Source organism: Amaranthus tricolor, chromosome 13 (assembly GCF_026212465.1).
Source record: "Amaranthus tricolor cultivar Red isolate AtriRed21 chromosome 13, ASM2621246v1, whole genome shotgun sequence".
Classification (NCBI taxonomy): Eukaryota; Viridiplantae; Streptophyta; class Magnoliopsida; order Caryophyllales; family Amaranthaceae; genus Amaranthus; species Amaranthus tricolor.
This window is the reverse complement of record NC_080059.1, coordinates 927940-951822: the sequence shown is the minus strand read 5'-3', so window position 1 is coordinate 951822 and position 23883 is coordinate 927940. Positions and strand designations below refer to the sequence as shown.

At 32.9% G+C, this 23883-nt stretch overlaps 3 protein-coding genes across 6 annotated transcripts; 2 read left to right on the top strand and 1 right to left on the bottom strand.

Moving 5' to 3' along the window:
• The first annotated feature begins 554 nt into the window (after positions 1-554).
• On the top strand, positions 555-5912 carry LOC130797481 (protein JOKA2). Of its 2 annotated transcripts, none has more exons than XM_057660078.1 (7): positions 555-912; positions 2735-3849; positions 3939-4059; positions 4139-4399; positions 4496-4645; positions 4735-5361; positions 5458-5912. In XM_057660078.1, exons 1-7 carry the CDS (start codon positions 892-894, stop codon positions 5554-5556), a joined length of 2394 nt encoding a protein of 797 aa, XP_057516061.1. In that variant the 5' UTR covers positions 555-891; the 3' UTR covers positions 5557-5912. The 2 variants fall into 2 exon arrangements, with proteins under 2 accessions (XP_057516061.1, XP_057516062.1); XM_057660079.1 differs by lacking the exon at positions 555-912 and adding an exon at positions 1444-1817.
• Positions 5913-6298: 386 nt separating this feature from the next.
• LOC130797482 (transcription factor-like protein DPB) lies at positions 6299-13112 on the bottom strand. Of its 3 annotated transcripts, none has more exons than XM_057660080.1 (10): positions 12910-13112; positions 10342-10575; positions 9984-10063; positions 9805-9848; positions 8380-8442; positions 8148-8294; positions 7999-8067; positions 7755-7853; positions 7230-7300; positions 6299-7070 (listed from the first exon to the last, which is right to left on the bottom strand). In XM_057660080.1, the coding sequence occupies exons 2-10, from the start codon at positions 10566-10568 to the stop codon at positions 6707-6709; spliced, it is 1164 nt and encodes a 387-aa protein (XP_057516063.1). In that variant the 5' UTR covers positions 10569-10575; positions 12910-13112; the 3' UTR covers positions 6299-6706. The 3 variants fall into 3 exon arrangements, with proteins under 3 accessions (XP_057516063.1, XP_057516065.1, XP_057516064.1); XM_057660082.1 differs by having other exon boundaries at positions 10342-10572; XM_057660081.1 differs by having other exon boundaries at positions 12921-13112.
• Positions 13113-15915: 2803 nt separating this feature from the next.
• Positions 15916-21431, top strand: LOC130798235 (serine/threonine-protein kinase STY13). Its single transcript, XM_057661138.1, has 6 exons — positions 15916-16983; positions 17670-17802; positions 17914-18109; positions 19456-19580; positions 19666-19824; positions 20966-21431. The coding sequence occupies exons 1-6, from the start codon at positions 16853-16855 to the stop codon at positions 21278-21280; spliced, it is 1059 nt and encodes a 352-aa protein (XP_057517121.1). The 5' UTR covers positions 15916-16852; the 3' UTR covers positions 21281-21431.
• The last annotated feature ends 2452 nt before the right edge of the window (positions 21432-23883 follow it).

Here is a 23883-nt window from a genome sequence, read left to right as displayed (position 1 = left end):
TAAAAATGATCAATTTTGTCATTGAATTGATCAATTTCTATTAATCAATTATCAATTATTTTATAATAATTAATTTCGACATTAAAAAATACAAAGTGATTGATTATAACTTTTAGAAGATATCTGTAAAAAATTCAATTTTGATATAAAATTGATCAATTTTAACATTAAAGTGATATATTTCTATTTACAAGTATAGAACTTTAAATAAATCAATTTTTTAAAGTCTTCGATTTCGTCGTTATAATGATCAATTTAAACTTTAAAATGATCAATTATAATTCTATATAAAATGATCAATTATAACATATAAAAGAAATTATTTTTGACCATATAAATCAAAACCTTAAATAAATCAATTACTAATCGAGTATTAAAAAACTATAATTAAACCAATTATACTATTAATCTTATATTAAACAGTCGCTCGCAAAATTAACCGATTATAAAATAAGTGTGCTATTTGAAAAAAAAAAAAAGTGTGCTGGGCCGGTGGGCCCTTTATGAAGCCGAGTACACAAGTCAAAATCTCCTAAAGTGTCTTAAGAAATTTCCGGAAGGTACCCTTTGTAAGCTTTGTTTATTTATTTTCCTTAGCGTAGTAGTTTAGCTTGATGAATATTTAACCTTAACCATTTTCTATTTTCTACTTTTATTTATATAAATAAAACAAATACACAAAGTCATAATTATTATCCGATTTAATCGGTAACATATAACAGAGTTTGAGAAAAATAATAGGTGAATTAGATAGGGTTTCTTATAGATTTATATAATTCGAAATTATAACACCAAATCATTTAATTCTCCATATTACTTTCTTTTTTATCATAAGAATCTCCAAAAAAATAATATCATAAATTAGGGTTAACAATTTTCTAAGTGGTGACTATGGATTCGGTTGTTTTTAAGGTGAGTAATTTGAAGAATTCTTCTATCTTAGTACTGATTTTACTAAATTAATGTTTTTTCTTCTCGTCATAATTGTTATTTGTTGACTATCTAATAATTTGCTGTGCGTGTTTTTGTGATTTATTTTGGGTTTAATTTAATGCGAATGAAGAAGGGTTTCTGTTAGAGTTTCTAAGCAATCGGCGATTATAGTTCTGTTTCTATAATTATCAGTTTTAATTTCTTTTTGATGATAAAAGTCTAGGTTAGAATTTGAAGAATTCTTCAATTCTAGTGCTGAGTTTTTTGAAAAGATGTATTTAGAATCATTATTGTTGATTTAGTAATTGTTTGATTGTTTATTTTTGCATGGTATTTTTTGATTTATTTTGGGTATAATTCAATGTGAAAGAAGTGAAATTATTTGTCAATTGTTCATATTTTACATTTTTATTATGATTATACTGTTTATTGGATTTCATTAATCGGTGATATGTTGATCCAAAAATATTCTGATTTCGCCCGTTTGGAGTATATGGTATAATGAAGTCGCCTTTTTTGTTGGTGAAGGATGATGATATATTTTTGTTTTTTAGTGTTATAAATTTCCTCATCGTTGAATTGTGCGTTTTTCATGAAATCTATTTATGTAACCAAAAAATAGCTTGAAGAAGTCTGAACTCTTTGGATTGATCACCTCTAGATTTGAGTTGATGCAACTTATCTTGCTTAGCATCTGTCTGTTGTGTTTGAAATCATCTTCTTTATTGGTTACTTTTAAATATATTTCCAATGGGTGTTTAAATTCAGAAAGTAACTTTGTTAGATTTATAGATTCACTATTATAATTTTGTCTCATTTAATTTTATCATAAAAGTTTCCCAAAAAATCTAGGATTCTCTAATAATGACATGGTTGTTTTTAAGGTTAGTTTTTTACGGATTTTTTCAATTCTAGTATTGATTTTGCTGAACTGATGTTTTTTCTTTTTTGATTATTGTTGTTGATTTGTTGTTTGAATAATAATTTGTTAATTCTTGTTGTATTTGTGATTTATTTTTGTTATATATGTGAAAGAAGTGCAATTTCTTGTCAATTGTTCAAAGTAAGTTTATGTTTTTACTCCATCTTCTTGTTTATTTGGTTTTGATTTTGTTCCAAAAAGTATACTTTTTTTACAATCTTAAATTCTTAATTATATGATGAAATTGCTTTTTTTTTTCAAATGTTTGATTTTTGTTGTTAAATGATGACTATGTTTTGTTTTTTAGTGTTGTAAATTTTGTTAATGCTAAAATTGTGCGATTTTATACGAAATTGTACACAAATGAAATTGCCAGTTATCTGATAGGATTGAGTTCATCTTTGATTTAACCTTAGTTGATTAGGCTTCTATAATCAGTTTGGACGTGTTGATTTTGTTCATTTGTGCTTTTGCATTTGTGACTTGATTGGCCGTTGTTCTGACTTCTTTCTTTTTTTTTCTGGGAGAAATAAACTTATCAGAAGAGGAATGAGTTTTTTTTTTTGGATCTTTGTCATGTGAGTATAATTTTTGGAAATTATGGGTTATGTGAGAGTGATTGTGTGCAAGGTGCAATTAGGATTTATCTTTCTAGAAGATGATTTTTTTCTTTTGTTACTTGATCCTTCACAATCAAATTTATTAACCTGCTAATTAGGATGGCTTCCATTTTCTTGATATAGATATCGACAAATATTGTTGGTTACCAGTTTTTGTTTGTTTCGAGTTGAGGCTTTTGCATTGTTTAGGGTTGTGAAACGCAATGGATCTTTGTCCATGATATTCTCTTAATGCTCTGTTTTCTATGCTATTATTCAGGTGAAATATGAAGATACACTCAGGCGTTTCAATGTTCGTGTTTTCTCTACTGAGGACCGGGCCGTACTGGAGAAGAGGATGGATCTCAACATGGAAGGTCTGAGGCTGAAGATCTGTTCTCTTTTCAACTTGCCATCAACAACATGCTTCAACTTGACTTATATAGACGAAGATGATGACCTGGTTACGCTTGTTGATGATGAAGATCTGCATGATGTATTGAGTCAGTGCCTGAATCCAGTTAGGATTACTGTTTGTATGAAAACAGATAAACCTATTGCTGCATCTGCTGAACAGTCCACACCTAAAGTATCCTCAGATCCAAATTATCTGAATGTTACTGAAGTGTTGAAAACTGTACCTGTGCCTCTACGTCATGCTTTTTCAAAGATCAGTTCTGACTTGACAGAAAAAGCTGCATCTACGTCTCCTATACTTGGTGATCTCTTAGATGGATTATCAAAAGTGGGACAGTCTTACTTAAATGCATCTCCTTCTGATGGCAGTACTACCCCCGAGAAAAAATCTCAAAGTAAGAAGGTTGATGCTTCTATGGATAGAGGAGTGAAGCATAATGATAGTCAAACTTCTAATATTGCCCAACTGTCTCCTAAAAATAATGAATCCACTGGAAAAGCAGAATTCATTCCATCTTACAGGCAATGGCTGATGCACAGAGGCGAGGATGTAAACCTGGATGAGTTTGAAAAAAACAAGTATAATTTGAAGTTGATGGAGGATAACACAAATGTTGATAGGAACTCTGGTGCTGATGGCCATGTCACTAATTGTTCCAAAAATAGCTTGAAAAAATGTGTTTCTTCTGAAAATGTTACAAGTAAATCCGCCCATGGTGTCAATAAGAGTTCACATTTTGATGGTGGAAGCCTTTCGAGGCCATGTTTTGATTTAAAATCTGTAGGTGAGTGTCCCTTTTCAGGAGAGCTTCCTACATTCCCACCTTTCCCGTGTGAGCCCATCTATCCTAATCAGACACCTGTTCGTACATCTAATGGAATCTTCCAGACTAGTTTGGGCCCCAACTTCCACAAAGGAGTCCGCTGTGATGGCTGTGGGGTTCATCCAATCACTGGACCGCGGTTTAAGTCCAAAGTGTAAGAATTATCTATATTATGATTTTTAGGACAGCCTAACAATGTTGTCATGATTCTATTGATATAACTTTATGGCATTCTTTGTGCAGAAAACATGATTATGATTTGTGCAGAATCTGCTTTGAACAAATGGGAAATGATCTAGAGTACTTCAGAATAGATTTCCCTTTGCCTTACAGACATCCGTGTACCAAGGATTTCTGCGACCCTGTATGTATTACCACTAATCTTCTTTTGGCCATTGAGTTTTATGGAGGAGTCTTATCTTACTTCAAAGAAACATTTGTAGGGTTCCACTTTTTTCCGCATCCCTCACGTGCAACAACCACGTACATTAAGGCGGCATGCAGGAAAGTATCCTCGCTTTAGATTTGACAGTCACTTCATCATGGATGTGAACGTCATGGATGGGACAGTGATGGCCCCATTGACTCCTTTTACGAAGATATGGAGGTTGCGCAACAATGGCACGCTTTCATGGAATCGTGGATTACGATTTCTTTGGATTGATGGAGACCGGTTCAGTGCCTCTGATTCGGTTGAGATTGAGGTATCTATCTCTTAAACAGTTAAACTTTGTTCCTTTAAATGTCTTCTGCTGCTATGAGAATCTTAGGAATTATTGTTTTGTTCCCGAAACTTTTAGATCCCCGTTGATGGTGTCAGTGTGGGTAAAGAGATTGATATAGCAGTTGACTTTGTTGCACCGGAGTTGCCCGGCAAATATATTTCTTATTGGAGGATGGCTGACCACTCTGGGCAGTTGTTTGGCCAGAGAGTGTGGGTTCTAATACAGGTTTGTTTTTGTGATCCCAGATACTTCTACTGCTTATTTTGAATGACACTGATTTATGTGATTTGTACTCTTTTCTTTTACTCAATCAGGTTGATGAGTCTGCGGATTTGACTCTTGAAAGAATTGGGCGAAACTTGAATCTTCTCCAATCTGAGAGTTTTGGAGCTGTAGGAGCTGAACTGAATCTCGACTCACCAGTTCCTATAGGTCCACCAACTGCTGAACAGAGACCTAAGACTGAGATAGATTTGAATTTCCCGTTCGAAATGGTTTCTTCTCATGCTGCTGATAATATGACTACCGCCTCGGGTGCTGCTCCTGCAGCTTCATCATCAGCACTGCCTAATATTGATGCTGATAATGCTGTAACTCACAAGGCATCGTCTGTTTGTAATGTTGATGTTAAAGTAAATGAAAGCCATGAATCACCGTATGCTCCTCCATCTATTCGAATATTCTCCAGCATCGATACATCTGATACATCCTCTGCCTGCTCTTCTACTATCATGAACAACAAAAGTTGTGATCTTGAACAAGATACTGGAAAAAATGACATTGAAACAACCTTACTGAAGGAATTGGACCAGATGGGTTTTAAGGACAATGACTTGAATAAAACGGTTCTGAGGGTAAACGGGTATGACATGCAGCGGTCTCTGGATGCTCTCTTTGGTGTTTCTGAATGGGATCCGATGCTCAAAGAGCTGGAAGAGATGGCAAGTGTGGTTTAACATTTGATGATTAGGTTCTTTATGATCAACCTAGTTTCGAGGTTGATAATGACTTTGATTTTATTATTTTTTCGTATGCAGGGCTTCGAAGATAGAGTGACAAACCACAAGCTGCTGACCAAAAATAATGGAAGTATAACGCGTGTGGTCATGGATCTGATCGCTGGGGAGCTACCTTAGTTGAAGCCTCCAACTAAAACTAATGATGCATTATATTTATGTTTATCTATATATATTTTCTATTTTGTCAGTAAACTAAATAATTCCTTACACTTAGGCATGAACTATCTGTTTTTCTTTTTGCCAAGGCTGTGCCCTTGCTATTTTGATATTTTGGGTCTGTTTGGTTGAACTATTTTGGGATATGGCGTTTAGTATAGTATATATATATATTTTTGTGTTAGTAATTTTGTCCATGACTTTGCTTTGCTATTAAGGGTTAGTCGAAAATTATTTTTTGTTAGTTTTATTATAATAAGGGTAAAATTGTGTATATTTGATCCTTATAAAATTCACTTTAGGTGAAAATTACTTAATTGCATTGGGTTATGAAATGTGTTAACTTGTATGTTGTAGTAATTTTGTCCTACTTTCAAAAAAATTTTCCTACTTTCATACACTTGTTTTATATTTGTGTTTTCATTTGTTGTCAAACTCTATATTTGTAGGACGAGCATGTTTTTGATTGTATAGAAATAATTGTTAACTCTACCGATGGAGTAATTTTTAATTAAATAAGTCAAGGGTTTATTTGTTCAAGTTACGACAATGTGAACTAATTTTGTATGTTGAGTTAATAGCATTTGTTGTGATTGAGCTTGAAGAGAGTCTTGGATAATTGGTATCAAGACTTCGATTGTAATTTTATCGAAGAAACACAAACATATATAAGATCGTGCATCCAAATTCCAAACCCTGAAAATTTTCAGTATATGATGATTTTAGATTACCATGAAGCTTTTGTACAAGAACAATCAATCAACAAATATGAGATCCATTTCAGAAAATAACCTACAGAATTATCATATCCAGCACTAAGTTAAGAGCAATGGATCTTCTGGGTTCATCCATAGTTGTACAATACAGCTAAAGGCTAATCATTTCTACAGAATTAAAGTGAAGATAAGAATAATTAACGATTAATCTATAATTAAAATGATGATACATTGAATTCCTATAAATCTGCAGTAGAAGAGAAGAGTAACTCATGAGTTCAGTCTTACTTCTAAATACCTCTCCAGCTGAAATTGCCACATTGAGAGGTTGACGGCGTACCGCCAAGAGTCAGGTTTATAGGAACTTATTATACACATAGTTCAACAGTTCTGCTCTAACCTTCATGCTGCACACGGGCTTTAAGGATTCCGGGAAGGGGCGGAGACGAGGGAGTCTTTATTGTTGTATTTGACTGAGAAGGTGGAAATGGCATTTGAGGTTGGTATGTGTTTGATGATGATGGCGAAGTACAATTCTGAGTTTGATATAATTTGGGTGGGGATGGTGGCTGAGAAATTTGGTTGTGATGCATTTTAGGCGAAGAAGGCTCGGAGATTTGAGGATGGTATGTGCTAGCTATGCTGATGCCTTCACCTTGACTACCCGGAGTACTGCAAGCCCCACCATCATTTGGGGGTTTGTCACAAAACTGCATTTGCTTCAGAACGTAATTGTCATCATGGAGTTCAAATGGGGTACTGCATTGAAGGGCATGAAGAAACAAAATTAAAGAATTTGCGTAACGTAACCGCTATAGAGTTAGCGAGAAGTTTTATACAAAAAGGGTTTTAAGCAAATCTGCAAAGTATCGACTCGACACTTTATTATTTGTATCAGTTTGAAGGATTTGTACTCACCTATTGAAATCAAAATGCACAAGCTGCATGTCTTCTGATATTTCCACTTCAACAGTAGCATTCGGTCTAGTCTGTGATTCGCAAAATCAATCAAAATGATTAGTTTTTGATTCAGGATACTATGGAAGAATTTCTTATTATTCATAAAGTAACTTTTCATACCCCAAGCAATGCACAGTTCATTTCAGTTTAATAAATAGTTCCACGATTAGTATTCTTTAAACATGGAAAAACTTGAAAGGTTGTAACCAAAAGCAAAATGACCAACCAATCACGTGAATAAATGCGACTGATTTTGATAATTTCATCATACAACAACATTTCATTACCCTAATGCGAACACTTATCACGTGTAGATATTCGGAAAAAAAATAATTGGAAATAAAATATAATCTGCTTTGACCCAACTTGAAATAGACGTCCAGTCACAATCGATCCATACATAACTCGTCATGGATGTGACCTAAACCCGATATGACAGCAGAATGAAAGAAAAAGAGAAGTGACATTTAGCACATGCAATACCTGAACCAGAATGAAAGGTAAAGCTACACCACCAGTAGGCACATTCCCATTGCCATACAACTGTTGATTACGATGTATGAGGTTTTGATATCCTACAGACTTCAAGGATCCATAAGAATTAGTAAGCTACACTGAAAGCTGTAGATGAGTAATATAAGTACCAAATTCTAACAATTACATGTACTTTACAGTAGTAACATCTAAGAAGATAATTAATGGTGCAATATTAAGAAATGATCATTACTTGTTCTTCCAATTCCCGCAAGTATGCAGCTTTCTTTTCTATCCTATTTCTCAGTCCAAGCCGCTCGGTCTGCATTGTTGAACGAGTTGATAGGTTACTTTACACAGCATAATAGATTTAAAAGAAAGAGTTAGAGATGAATTCCACACCTTCAACTCCTCAATATCATTCAAGCTTGTTCGAGGCAGACCTTTCCATTGAATTTCCTTTTTATCCTTGGAAATTATATCCATTGCCATAAGAACATTCAGTGCATCGTACACCCTCCGGCGAATGTTTTTCTCATCATACCCCGGCTGAAACAAATAAACAATTACACTTCCGTTTCTCCTGAACTTCTAATCACACAAAAGTTTATCTTGTAAAGAAAAATAAAGATACCTGTTCATTGGGCCCAGGTGCATTACTTGCATCTGCATATTCAGCAACTAGTTCATCTGCTACCTGACGTTGTTCCAATAATCAGATCTCAAAGCACAGCCACTCAACAATGAGTAAGAAAAGAAATTAAGCACCAAAAGTGTAATGCTGCAACCTCAGGAGCTGCAAGTAACAGCTTTTAGCAGAAATAAACATCAGAATGGTAAAGGTGAAAAATAGCATAAACCGAGAATTTCATAAGAGCCAGGCATAAACTGCTCACTTTCTTGGTCTGGCCCCCAAAAATTACTAATAAGAAAACATCAAGTAATCCAGAAAATACATTTGCCTTAGATCTGGATGCAGCCTTTTCTTATCTCCTTTTCAGCTTGTCGAAGCTACTGCAACTCCCTAGCATGTAACAGGACGAACAAACATGTACTTACACAATGATTCACACTAAAAGCTCTGTGAAGGCCCATAGATTGTTTTCGATTTTTCATTAGTAGATATTTGGAGAAATGAATGGAGAATCTTAATGTAAATTTTGAATTTTCTTATGTGATAAGGACGTCTTATCTAAGTATTAAACTTTTTCTTTACCAGGAAAAAAGACCCCTGACTTATAAACATTTTGTAGCCATGTTCTAAGCATGTTCACCCAAGAGAGTTACAATGAGTTGGTTAACTTGTATTCAATGAGGAAGTATGACCAAAATTCTAGAAAAGTATGAAATTCTTTTGGAAAGGTAAATGGGAGTAGATATAGAAAAATCATCCCTTATAAAAGTATTCCCTAAAAGATGATGGAAAAACTATGAAAATCAACGCAAAAGATTATTTTTACTTGAAAAAACTTCACATTTACTCTCCACGGGATTCCATCATACCAAGCCGAACATTATAACAACAGAAAAATTAGAGAATTCCGTACATTTCTGTCCATTTTGCTTCTCAATAAATTTACACCAATTAAAAAGTCATTAAGTTTCCACTTTTAACAAGTTAACTAGCTAATAGAGTAATCACATGTTTGCGGACACAAATTGAGGTTTATCAATATTAGTGAAGACTGTAAGTCTAACCATTTATTTCAACTTATTCTAAATATAAGAAACCAGGTGTTCACCGAAAATTCAAGCTACTATACATAAAACGTTAATCTAAACAGCACCACAACTTGAAACCTCATGTTCACAATAGCACAATCTGCTGCAGGAATTCGGTAACTGTATATGCAAAAGTTTAAGCTAGTATAATTCATTATGACAACCACTACAAAAGGTTTATCTTAAAAAATAATCGTCAGACAAAAGATACAAAGTGCATCGCATTGCTGAGAAAAGCTTCACCATTTGCGAAGTGCAAGAAATTAAAAAAATTTCTAGTTCAGATCTCCAAAGAAAGAAATTGCAAAAAAGCCTAACATTCAAGAAAGCAGCTGACCTCATTGTATGTTGTCCTTCCTTTGCTCTCCACTTTCTCGCAAACTATCAATTTTTTACATATTAGCCATGTACACAGCCACAAAAGATCATTTAGAAACAGAAATGCAAGAGTTGAAACACCCAAGCGATACATATTGGTTTTCTAACTGAAAGTAATTGCTGGAGATTAGCTGTTACCTTTCATACTAAACTGCCGAAGTCCACGACCACTTTTATCAGCTCCAGTAGCACGTTGACCTCTTTTTTTCTTCTTACTCCTGGTCAGAGGTTGATAAATATGATAATGACGAGATTCCAGAAAATGAAAACATACCATACTAGCGACACAATCCAGAATATAAGAAAGTAACTACATTAAGACATGAAAAAACAGCAATGACACCAAATGAATTTGTGAACAAGCAGCATCACAGCAAAAAGAAAAAGATGCACAAGACGATTTCAAATTCCATAGGAATTTAAAGAACAAAAAGAAAACATATAAGCATTACAGAACTATGTAGCAACTTCAAATGGAAATATGGAAGAGACTTACACAACAGCACCCTGAGAGGCAGAGTCATCACCATGAATCTCTAAATGGCTTAGCCTAAGAGCAGTATTATCACGAGCGGGTGTTGCCATTCCAGCTTCACTCCGGCTGGATGGTGATCCCATACTGCCACTAGTTGAAACTGACTGTCCGGACACAGCAGGGCCCCATGACCGGGTAACTCCTTTGGGGTTCCTCTCTCCGTCTTCCAGAGAAGTTCCGGTTACCATCCTCCTGCTGATGGTAAAGCAAGAATCAAAAAGCTACTCTGGAAAATTGAATTTTTAATTAAAAGTATCAATTTGAAGCGCAGATGGCACGTGAACTGGTCTGAGTTAACGCAATCATGCAATCAGATGACAGTGTCATGCAATGACAACCTAGCCCAACACTTTTCTTGACTGAAATTTCTCTTCAAAACTAGCAATGCATCAAACACTCATACTCAATACATACTAAAGCAACTGAAGATGTTGCTATAGCTGCAAATAGATTTTTTAACAGAACTCAGACTGAAAACAAAAGACCAACACAATCGTAAAAAATGAGATATATGTATACAAACAAAATTAAATGCCAAGTCTTTATCCTTAATTCAAAGAATTGTTAGTTGCTCCCTCAGTCCTTGTGTTCCCTTCAATTTGCTACAATTTTCTAATTGGCTATACCAATTATTTTGTCAAAAATTCTTTTTATGGCGACACTATTTATCTATCTATCTATCTCTCACCACTGTTTACCTCCACCAACTTCCCATTCTCCTTGAAAAAAATCAAAAGATAATATAAAAAATCATAGCGATGGATGGAGCACTGTTACATGATTCACTAATCTCCTTGCAAATCATGTTACACTGAGATGGAGTATTTCTGAATTAGCACTCGCAAATGGTATAACATTAAAAAGTTTAACAAGGGTTGAAAGTAGTCTCTTTGTCATAACTAAGGGTAAAGTTGCATACATCCGACCCTCCAAACTCTGCCATGATGGGAGTCATTTAATGGCATTGGGGTAATGGAGATGTTAGGTTGAATGCTACAATGATGTTTGGTAGAATTTTGGTAGGTTATCAAGTTACTTCATACATCATGAAATTTAAGAAACACTTATTTCTGCTAGATATAAAGATTATCAAAACAGCTTCAGCAATGAAAAAAAAAAACTTAGCAATCCATATCAGAGCAAAATTACTAATAACCGAGTGATTGTCAAAAGCCACCTCATAAACTATATAAGCCATTGTCTAAGTATTCAAAAGAAGAAGAGTAATCATCACCCTTGAAATAATTTGCCAAGATCGATACGACGCTAAAAACTTAGATGAACGATACAAACAACAAAGAATAAAACAACGTTTGATAATGTAAATTTGCAAAGAGACACAAAGATTTAAGGAGCTCAATGATGGCTACGTCCTCCGTCGTGTGTAGTTTCTGTTTATATGATATCAATGGAGTATAAATACTCTTACAAATGAAGTATTACAATTGTGTAAGAGATAAAACAAAAGGCTACGTGTTTGGCTTAGGGGTTGTGTTTGATGATATGTTTGAGTGAGTATAAGAGCTCTATTTATAGTACTAAGTACATTCAATGACAATTGCTCACTTAATACATGCTTAATATTGAATAATGAATGATATGAAACAGCTCCAAGAACTTGAAAGGTCGAAAACCAGCATCCTAGGCATGTCAGAGGAACCGCTCGACCGAAACAGAGAGCTCGCTCAGTCATGCGAGCTATAGACTATGTGCATTCTGTCTGACCGCTCGACCAACCAAAGAGCTCGCTTGGTCGAGCGACCATCAGACTTCCTCTGTCAGATTCTGCTCGAGCAAAGTATCTTCCAAGACTCTTTGCACTTCTTCGTTAATCATCATTAACACCAATAATTCCAATGAATACTTCATCACAATAAATCACACTTAAACACTACAATTATTAAGTTAACAACTTAATCACCCACATTACCAAACTCATTGGATTCCAAACCCAGAGTCACATATGTATGCACACATCAATTGTGCACTCAAGTCACACCATTCATGATACCATTCATAACAACCCTAATGACTTTTCACCAATATAAACACTCCAAGTGCCCCAAAAACCACAAAATCAACAAGCTTTAATCAAAATGCATGAATCTTAACAGCCTCAATAATTGATATATAACACTAAAAAATGGCTAAAGAAAACTCAAAGCATATATAATGAAGTAATGAGCAAAGCCAACAACAACAATACATTGCCACAATGCCACTAAGTGATTCCCCCTAATCAGTATCGGATGTATAAAACTCCATGTATGAAAACAATCACGAATGGGATAATCAGTAGCAAAACCTAGCAAAATGACAAACTAAAATCATTTCTAAATTTGCCTAGAGTATACCATAAGATCACACGCCACGCAAGAATACGAAAACAATTAGGTCGAAGGCAAGCAAATTACAAGATATTAAAGACGAATTTGAGCACACAATTACAATGAATGGACCTTTGAATGAAAATATGCAAAAATCATTAAACAAGCTCAATTTTTAAGTCAAATTTGTGAAGTAAATAACCTAGGAGATACCGGAGACACGAATTTGTTGAAGATGATGAATTGATTGAAAAATTTGCAGGAACAAGATCGAAATTTTAACGAAATCGGTTTTCTACCCTCAATTTCCACTTTGCAGGGAAGAGAAATTGGAGGTTGAAAGTAAAGAATAGAGATGAATCAAAAGAAGGGTCAACCATTTAAAGTTTAGTGCTTTTGCTTTGTTCTTGACAAAATCGATCCATTTTATGTGTAAACCAAATCTCAATTTATTGTATATTTTTTAAAATATCATATAAATAAATATTTAATGTATTGGAAGTAGTAATTAAGAATACAATATATAAGCATTAAGAATAATATAAATAGCATTAAGAATATCACAAGTAGACATTAATTTTTAATGAGCTGGATTTGAGATATGTCTTTCAAAGAGACGATTTCTCAGGAGACTAGCTAATCTCAATTTTAATATATTAAAGTAATTCTTAATTGATTTTGTTGATTTTTATATTAATGTTAGTCATAGAATGATATAAATAATAGATTTTAATAAGAAAATCACATTGTCTTTATCAAAATCAATGTTCTTCTATTTACATAAGAAAGTTTAATTATTCAAGTTAAAAAATATAAAAATCAATTTAATTTAGATTTGACTCGTTTTGAATTAATTAACCGTAAAAATGTATAAAATACATCTCCTTATTGTTTTATTATGGGAGAAATATGGTATTTATTAAATCCAAATCAAAAGTCTTATCAAGTGATACCCTATTTAATTATAGATTAGAATATTACTTCAAAATGAACTATATTTCTTTTAATGTACATACAACATACCCTAATATACATTCCTCAGTCCTCACCAAATTGGCATGAAATATAGTAGTGTTTTTAAAATAGGTAAATTTGCCTTAAATTTCTCTTTTTTATATTTTATGTGGTAATTATTTTTTTAATTAACTTTTACTAGATGTACATTGTTAAAAATAGTTAGAACAGAGGTTTACAAATTTTAAGTAAATTTAATTATCGAAATTTTTAATAAATTTTTGACGCAGTAAAAAATTAAATTACTAGATAACACAGGCTATTTACATTATATGAAAATATACTTATTTTACCCTCCTCTAGTAGTTTTTTTTTTATGATATCTCTCCCAATTTGTATATTCAATTCAACTCTCCTATTAATTTATAAAATAAAAAATATCATTAAAATATTTATCAAATCACAAATTCTTATTTGAGACTGTTTTTTGTAAAGACGTCTCAAGTTTGGGCCGGCACAATTTAATTTTTTTTTTTAAATTAATTAAACGTACTTTCTAAACACGTGCGTATAGTCGGGTATATAATGATCTGTGTTTAGGGTTATAACATTACATAGTTGGGTATATAATGGTTTGTGTTTGGGGTTATATATTTGGGTATATAATGATTTGCATTTAAGGTTATAACATTATATAGTGGGTAGATAATGGTTCATGTTTGAAATTATAACATTATATATTTGGATATATAATGGTCTGTGTTCGAGGTTATAGTATTATGTATTTGGGGATTTTAAAATTATGTAGTTGGATATATAATGGTCTGTGTTTGAGGGTATAGTATTTTTATAACACCAAATATATTATATTATAACCCCAATTTTATGTTGTTATAACCCCATATATATTATATTATAACCTCAAATATTTATTGTTACAACTCTAAATATATTATGTTATAACCACAAATATATGTTGTTATAACCCCATGGCCATATATATTATATTATAATCTCGAATATTTATATAGTGTTATAAATTTAAATATATTATGTTATAACCCTTAAATATATGCTAGCATAATACCAAATATGTTATAACCCCAAATAAATATTACTCCATCCATTCTTTTTGATCTTCCACATTACTATAACGGGTAGTTTCAAAAGTTCTTCCACTTTAGAATACTTTCTATTTTTAGAAAGTTTTTATCCCACTTTTACCCTTAAAACTCCCTTTTCTTTTAATGTACCCATTTTCTTTTATTTATAATTATTTTCTCTTTCATACTTTCAATACAATCATTACTTCACACTACTATTTAATTAAAATAATACTCACTACAACCTCATACTTCCATTACAATCATTACTTCACACTACTATTTAATTAAAATAATACCCACTACAACCCAAAGATTCTATCTTCCTTAATATATGTGAAAAACCCAAAGTGAAAGATAAAAAAAGAACGGAGGGAGTATTATACCCCTAAATATAATATGTGACTTTTTACATTCCAATCCACACGCGCGCGTCAGTTTTTTTTTTAAATTAACATAAATTAGATTTGGGCTGGACTTTTGAGAGCCGTCTTTACAAAAGACGATCTCTCAAGAGAGCACCACTTCTCAAGCAGATACAAACCACTATGTAGACATATCCCTCATTTTCATATTTACTATATCTCACTCATTTTGTCTATTTTCTTATTTTGCAATAGACCCTATTACAATCTTCTAACCGTATTTATATATTTTATCTCTTTTTCAACATTTTCCATATAATTCAATGTCTCTCTATTTATCCAAAAACACTTCATTTGTCGTGGATGCAAATTCAAGGGACAAGAAAAATACTACTCCCTTATTTGCTTTTTACATGTTTATCAACGCATTTATTCAATTCATAATGTCTCTAGTTTTATATAATTAAAAATTATAAAAAATGATATTGATAACCTTAACATTGAAACGAATCAAATAAGATTCTATTTGACTATATTTAAACTTATAAATCAAGAATTAAATATAAATTAAGAGTGAAACGTAAATAGAGTGAAACTTAAATAGTATTCAAAAAATAAATGTGATATTAACTCTGAATTGAACGGAGTATTATATATGGTTGAGTTCTAAACATATAATTATCACACCATCCACAATCCACATCATGGGTCCTATTTGCATAATCAGAGACTTCCTTACACAAGTTATTGTACTAGCATAGTACTACTCCACAAAACATGGTGAAGAGGTCATTAACCAAAGACCACAAGGTAAGGAGGGTTTTGGTTATGTCCAAGCAAAGTCTTCTACTTTGAAATTGAAATAGGAATACTTTATATTGAGTCTACTCTTGCCTACCCATCATGTTGGAAAGATCCATTTCCATGTGCAACTTCCATTATTTTTTGTAATTGTTTTGCCTCCTTCACCACTCTTTTACTACACTACTCAACACTAAACACTTACTCCATACTCCTTTTTTATTTTTTAATGTCAAGCTCTCTTTTCTTGTCTCCCTTTATTTTAATCCACTCAAGTCTCTCTCTTTCCCATGATTCTGTCCTTAGATCCGTGAGTAAGGTTTTATAACACCAAGTACACACCAAACAAACCCTTATTTTTCTAATCATCATTCAACCTATTAGCTAGTGATTATATAGCTTAACTCTTTGTTTTTGTTGAATTCAAGAGGGGGAAAAAAGTATTAAAGTTTTGATCTTTTTTATTTTTATATGAAAATCAAAATAATTGGGTTGTTTAAACATTGATTGTTTGTTTGATTGGTTCTTCTCTCTCCTTCCTTTGTCCCCCAAACTGGGGGTTTCTGGCATTTTTAGCTCTTCTTCCAATGAATTTTCAAGTACCCTTTTGTTGGGTTCTGAGCTTTGTAGCTTGTTCTATCCATATCTTCCTCTCTCCTCTATAATGGACTCTAAAAATGTCATTTTTTGTGACATTTTGTGTAAGATTTTGATCTTTGAGTAGTGGGTTTTGAACTTAATGTTGGATAGTTGCTACTAAGTTGGAGAACACAACAGAAATCTGATTAACTTCCTGAGCATTTTTCTTGATTCATTTGTTTTTTTGTAGTTCTCATTGTTAAATTTCTTGTTCTAAAGTTTTGGTTGATGGGGAAATTTTTGGGGTTTTAGCCAAGTAATTTGATTCAATTTTAGGGAAATAATGGAATCTGGGAATAGATTTTATTCAGTTGATGAGTTTCATTTGGATTCTAAGTGGTTGGTTGATCCAAATCTGCTCTTTGTTGGACCAAAGATTGGTGAAGGAGCTCATGCTAAAGTGTATGAAGGAAAGTAAGTTGACAAATCTCTTTCTGCTCTTTTGATGTCAATTTATCTATCTTGTTTGGATCAAATTATGAACTATATCCTTTTTGTAGTTATGTGGTTAAGACTTTCTTTGCTTATGTATAAAAGAACATCCTTGGAATTTGTTTAAGATCTGAGCTTTTCTTGTTCACTAATTTACTCTTGTTTATCTGAATTTGCTCATATAAAGATATCAATTTGGTTAAATTATATTGGGAACATAATGTGCTTCTGTTATATTATATATGGAAAATTATATATTTGGTGGAGCTGGGAGTAAAGAAAATTGTATTGAATCAAGATGGTGAAATATGGAAAATTATATTATATAATCTCTGTTGGAAAAATAACCCACATGTGATCACCCATCAAACAGTTAGAGAGAGGTTGACTAACATATAAGCTTGATGGGCTACTCCACCTATTACCAACTGGTTTTTGGATGTAACCTCATCTGGTTTGTGTGCAATCAAATTTCCTTTGTGTGGGTCCTGTGTGCAAGCCCAAATTTATCATTGTCCCAAAGATGTGTTCGAGTTTGATTAATGTAACAGACTTGTATGAATAAACGGTGAAGCATATCTTTGGGATGAAAGATTGATGAGATAGGTTATGTTATCAATGAGTAATGTGGTTATTGATTGAGGTTGTTTATGATGGGATGCCTTTAGGTACAAGAACCAAAATGTTGCTATCAAGATTGTTCATAGAGGAGAAACGCCGGAGGAAATCGTCAAGAGGGAGGGTCGGTTTGCGAGGGAAGTAGCTATGTTGTCGAGAGTTCAGCACAAAAACTTGGTCGAGGTACTCGAATTCCACAGTATTCATTGGCATTGTCGTTATTTGCATCAAATTTCTTGAGGCTTAGTTTTGTTTATCTGCCTATGACTTCTATTTAGCTTCATGTGCTCACAGTTTATTGGTGCTTGCAAAGAACCCGTCATGGTGATTGTTACTGAGCTTTTGTTGGGGGGAACATTGCGTAAATACTTGCTGAATATGCGGCCAAAGTGTCTGGATAAAAGAATTGCGGTAAGATTTGCCCTCGATATTGCTCGTGCAATGGAATGCCTTCATGCTCATGGAATCATCCACCGGGATTTAAAACCAGGTATCTCTGTACTAATACCTCCAAATCTTTTGTGCCTCTTACTCTTATTGGTTCTAGTGGATAATATTTCTATACTTGTTATGTTAATTGACTTTGATGCTGATGATATTCGAGTGAAAGTGGATTCATAAGTCAATAGGTTATAATCAATTATCCCGAGTGTGATGAAGGAAAGAAATAGTGAAAGGCTCCGGGAGACAAAAAGTGATATAAACATGAGCCAGTTGAGCTATATTTGAGTCCGGGTGAAGGTACCCGAAAATGGTAGACAATACGTTAGGTCTACGAGACCAAATGCTAGGGAACATAAGGGCGAATAAGTATTAGTAATGGCAACAGAGTGAACCGCCAGCTAATTCAAAGTCTCCGATTCGGCCTAAAATAACCATGGACCTTGAATAAAGGATGAGGTGTGCTAAAAGTACGGAAAATGCCATGAAAAGAGAGTACGACTATCGTTATAGACGTCAGATATGGTCGGAAAATAATATATGGGGATAGATACAAAAGCGGGATTTTTGTGCATCTACCAAAAGTTTATGTTCAAAGTTCTCGCGATATAACCATATCTTCCTTTATAAGCTCAACCTTCCTGATATTACCAAAAGTCCGAATTTTGTATTTTGCATCTTTTAGCATCTAATCTTAGTTCAATTGATATTTTTATGCAATTATAGTGTGTTTATGTTGTTCAGGATTTCTGATAGAGAAACATCAAAAAATAATTAACGATAGAGATGGTTCTGGTTAAAATTGTTGTTTTTATTAATAAGGTGTACTAGACATGTGGTCCTTCCAAGAACTTGTAGTATAGGTAGTTACTTGATTATAGGCTTAAATTAGTAATGGCTGAAGTCGGCAGCTTTCGAAAGATGAAAGAGTTCCAAATTGTGATCAGCTTAGTTATTGATATTTGATACTAAATCCTACTATGTCCCGTATATCAGTGGGGCCAAAGATTAATAATTCTTATTTTTCAAATTAAAATGACTTATTAAATCATGTGTACTTTCTTATTTATTTATGTGAAGCTGCGGACGATGTTTGCTACCAAGGGTCAATTGGAAACAACCTCTTTGTTATCACTATCAGAGGATAGGTTGCGTACATCCCGACCCCTTGAAACAAGCCTAGGTGGGCCCGCTTAATGACGTTGGAGTAAGGACAGTTTCACGTGATTCGCTAATCTCCTCGCGAATCGCGAATCGAAAAAAGCAAATTATGGTCGGTTTTGGGGCTATTCTTGGGCAAATTTGAGCGAATCGTGAATTCAAAAGACGAATTAGCTAGCGAATTATGTTGCACTGGTAATGGAATGTACTTAATCCTTCTCTTATCTTTTGCAGAGAACTTATTATTGACGGCGGATCACAAAACAATAAAACTTGCAGACTTCGGTTTAGCAAGAGAAGAATCATTGACTGAGATGATGACGGCTGAAACAGGAACATATCGGTGGATGGCTCCTGAGGTGCTTTACTTCGATTCTGCTTAATATTTTCCGATAATATGACCTTAAATGGATTAAGTTTGTGATATTTTTATTACCATGGCAGTTGTACAGTACTGTTACTTTGAGGCAAGGTGAAAAGAAACATTACAACCACAAAGTTGATGCATATAGCTTTGCAATTGTCTTGTGGGAGCTGCTGCATAACAAGCTACCTTTTGAAGGCATGTCAAACTTACAGGCTGCATATGCAGCGGCTTTCAAGGTAAAATTTACGAACTTAACCCATTATCTCCACTAGACTATGTTTTTGAGTCTCCTTGAAACCGTCCTACTATGTTACTCAAACTTCCCATTTTACCTCGAAGTACACGTGTTGGATCCTTGACAATCAGACATAGTTGAGATACTTGGATACTTCATTTTGGACAAAAAAATATTGGATTTTTCCATAGCTTAGTCGGGTTTGACACTTGGACACTGTCTCATGTTCGATATAAATTTCCAAGTCTACATAACATTGCATAGCAGTCAATAGCGTATCTTCTTTGAGACCCGCGTGGCCTAGCCCCCATAACTTATATATATATATATATATATATATATATACATATATATTTAAGCTCCTTATTTTGGCTCCGCTAATTTTTAAAACTATTTGATTTCATAATAAGTTGGACACTCCATAAAAGTTTCTCGAGATCCGCCATTGATAGCAATGTCACGTACAAGTAGGCTACAATTGCATTATGTTTAGACTAAACGTCTATGAAATTTAGCATGTTTTTGACCGAAAATGAAGTGTCAAATTTCACATCCATTTACGGGTGCTTTAGTTGAATTTAAAGCTCATCTTCTAGAGAAACTACATGCGGTAGTGTGTTTAAGTTGCAAGCGAGGGGAAATCATCTTAAAATCTTCAACACCTCCAGCAAAGGTTTCGATAGGAAGCTCTCCCTTTCTTCCAATGTCTTATTAACAATGATGATTAATGGGTCGCATTGTGTGGTTGTCCCTTTGATAAACATTAGAATTTTTGGACGTATTATGAAATGGAGGCTTCTAAATATAGAGCCATTTGGTAGCTTTATGTAAATTTTCTTCCTCTTGTTGTTGTGCCAAAACTTTGTTATCTAAATTGTCGACCGCTTATATCCGGTAATAATAGCCACATTGTTCAAATTCCTCATGATCAGTTACTAGACAAATTTTACTTGGCTCGTTTTGATAGTATTGAATTCATGACGGTATTACTAATGTCCATCACAATTCACAAAGGACATTACGTTTCTAGAAAAAGTTCCAAAAAATATCGACATATGTATGTATAATTCCCCAAAGGTGTATTGCATGTGAGTTTTTGTTGCCCGTAATGAAGTGTTGATTTGGTTTCCATCCTTTTCCAGAACGTAAGGCCTAGCGCAGATGACGTTCCTGAAGATTTAGCGGTAATTTTAACTTCGTGCTGGAATGAGGATCCGAGTGCTCGACCCAACTTCTCTCAGATAATCCAAATGCTCCTTCATTATTACACTACGATTGCACCTCCTGAGCCAGCAATCCCTGCACGAATATTCACCCGAGAGAATTCCATCCTACCTCCTGAATCTCCCGGCACGAGTTCTTTGATGGCTAAAAAGGACAGCACAGGCGAAACCCCAAGGGCATTAACCGAGGACAAGCCTAGAGGTTTTTTCTTTTGTTTTGACGAATGTTACTAGCCTAATCGATCTGGTAGATGAAAACCGACTTTCTAAACACCCGAATATGGGGTTGTTCAGAAAGCTCAATGTAGCATAGTTTAGTGAACAATCTATTGTAACTTCAAATAGAAGTTTATGATGAAATAGAATATGTCTAAATTGCTTCTTTCTTCTGTATGTCTACCACCGTTCGATATAATGACTAGATAGTTTACTTCACGAAGATCTGATGAACATTCATACTTTCTGAAAACAATATAGCAGATTTAAAGGGATAGATAAGTATATGGCTAAAGACTAATTGTATGAACAATTGAACATATATACATCAAGTCTTTTTATTGCTCCGTTTTTCAAATCCTTTTGGGAGAAACGATGCTATGAGGAAGTATTATATCGAGAAATTTGAATTAATGAGTAAAGTTGTTATTTTGCTAGATTTAAAAATCTTTTTCAGGATGAAATAAATGCTCATAAGTTCTTTTTTAGTAATATGACTAAAGCGTAGTTTTCGTTCATTAAAAGTTACGTACTGTATTTAAAACGACAATTAGTTTTGCAATAAAATTGATCTACAAATCTACTAGAAATTCGACAACTAAAAGAAATTAAAATTTTCTAGACTCAAAACAACTCCAAAAGTTTTAAAGTGAGTGTTCATGTACTTTGTTCATCAACAATCACATCAATAGTTCAATCACTTACACAATGCAATATTCAGTAGATGTACTATATGCAGCATGGAGTACTCTACTCCGTTAAGACCACACAAACAAAGACGACAATGATAGTTTTGACAAAAACTGAATACTATATTCGTCGTCCTTTTATTTAGTATTATTTGTTATTTTAGTTTCTTCTATTTATTTTGCATTAGTTTTATTTTTAGATAATAGTTCACTAAGTTCACATATCCACCTTTTTCTTAAAAAATAACTAACTAGACACAGATTAATACTTAAAAATATTTTTTTTATTTCTTGGATTTGGCTATTTGCAATATTTTCTTTTTTTATTCATCCTATGATTTTTTTTACATTTTTATTTCTAGGCATGATGAGTATTATTTATTTATTTTTCATTCATGCATTTAACTTATTTTATTTCTTTTATTTTCTGATAAAGTATATATTTTCTTTTTTTTTTTTCTCTTTCTATGGTTTGCATAAGAAAAAAAAATACTTGGGGCAAACTCATGAATAGAAAAAGTACATCAAATATGATTGGATAACTTATAATAGGTCTTACCCTATTAATATGGGTGGGTCTTCTATTGAAAATCTTACTCCATTACCATATGAGTGGGTCAACCTTTGCCTTTTCTTTTGCATTTTAAGTTTTGATATCACAATGCTACCGACAAAATAATGTACGAAAAAATTACCCTAAAACTTTTTATTTATATTAAATTTTAATTAATTATAAATAATATTAATTTTGGGTTATTTTCCTAGAATAATACTGACTTTAGTTTATTAACTAATTTACCAATTTTTTTATGTCTTATAATCACCTATAGTTTGATTTTTAACATGTTATTTTCTAAAAAAACCCTTTAAGTTGCTATGATTCATGGTTAATTAAAAGTTCATATTATTGTAGAAAAATAAGCAAAAGATTATATTATTGTGATTTGTGACGAAGAGAGAGTAGTTTATAATGTTAATCTTTATAAATGTATTAATTACTATTGATGTTTTTTTGAGTTTTCTACTAAAAATGATATTTTTTTTCACAAGTCACTTTCAAACATTCATTTCGGTAGCAAATTCAATGAAATAAAAAAGTATTATGTTATTTACGTAGTTATAAAACTTTAATCATAAAACTTTTTTTCACAATTTTCCATCATCCCATATCCAATTGGTAAGTAGTAATGTATTCAATAAATTTTGTAAAGAAAATGAGATGATTAAAGATAAATAAACATGACTATTAAGTTTTTCAAAAGATTTTTCTATCAACATTAGACTAATTTTTCATTATCATTCTTACTATTTAATATCAATAAAAATGAATTATTAGGATATTATAATTCCATTTATCAAATAATATTTTCATAATTATGAGATACCAACTCCGACCAGTTGATATGTGGTAATTGAATAGGTAATTTGACCAAGTTTGATCAATTAGGTTTTACAAAATGTGATCATAAAGCAAACTTAGAGAGTGAAATTAAACAAAATAAATTAATGGTTGGTAATCTTATCTCTGGGGTAACTAATAGAGCAATTCGATCCTCGTGTATGAAAAGTGCAGATCTTGTTTCGAATTTGTCTCTATTTATTAGAATGTGTTTGATGAATGGTAATTATATATTTTTATCAAGTTGAGTTTATCAGATTATTTATATTTGTTTAGTTATATAATTCATATAGCTAACATATTCAAAGAAAATATTGTTAATTAACGTACTATAATTGTTTAAATAAATTAATTTGATTTTTAAGATCTCGTAATTCGAACTCTGTCGGAAATTTGAGAATCTAAGTTGGGAAAAAGTCAAGGACATGAAAATCGAGTCTGAATCGGAGGCAAAGGCAACAAAAAGTCCGATATTTATTCAGAGTAAAGTAAAAATATGTGCATTATTCAACTCGAGTTTAACCTATTGCCAA

What these genes read in the sequence shown, in the direction of transcription:
- LOC130797481 (XM_057660078.1), top strand. Translation starts at nt 892, where the DNA reads ATGGATTCGGTTGTTTTTAAG. An exon ending in TGGATTCGGTTGTTTTTAAG is followed by an intron (nt 913 to 2,734) that starts GTGAGTAATTTG and finishes GCTATTATTCAG; the next exon opens with GTGAAATATGAAGATACACT. An exon ending in TCAAAGAGCTGGAAGAGATG is followed by an intron (nt 5,362 to 5,457) that starts GCAAGTGTGGTT and finishes TTTCGTATGCAG; the next exon opens with GGCTTCGAAGATAGAGTGAC.
- LOC130797482 (XM_057660080.1), bottom strand. Translation starts at nt 10,568, where the DNA reads ATGGTAACCGGAACTTCTCTGGAAGACGGAGAGAGGAACCCCAAAGGA. An exon ending in TCGGCAGTTTAGTATGAAAG is followed by an intron (nt 9,849 to 9,983) that starts GTAACAGCTAAT and finishes AAAAATTGATAG; the next exon opens with TTTGCGAGAAAGTGGAGAGC. An exon ending in TGCGGGAATTGGAAGAACAA is followed by an intron (nt 7,854 to 7,998) that starts GTAATGATCATT and finishes GGATCCTTGAAG; the next exon opens with TCTGTAGGATATCAAAACCT.
- LOC130798235 (XM_057661138.1), top strand. Translation starts at nt 16,853, where the DNA reads ATGGAATCTGGGAATAGATTTTATTCAGTTGATGAGTTTCATTTGGAT. An exon ending in CCACCGGGATTTAAAACCAG is followed by an intron (nt 18,110 to 19,455) that starts GTATCTCTGTAC and finishes TATCTTTTGCAG; the next exon opens with AGAACTTATTATTGACGGCG. An exon ending in ATCGGTGGATGGCTCCTGAG is followed by an intron (nt 19,581 to 19,665) that starts GTGCTTTACTTC and finishes TTACCATGGCAG; the next exon opens with TTGTACAGTACTGTTACTTT.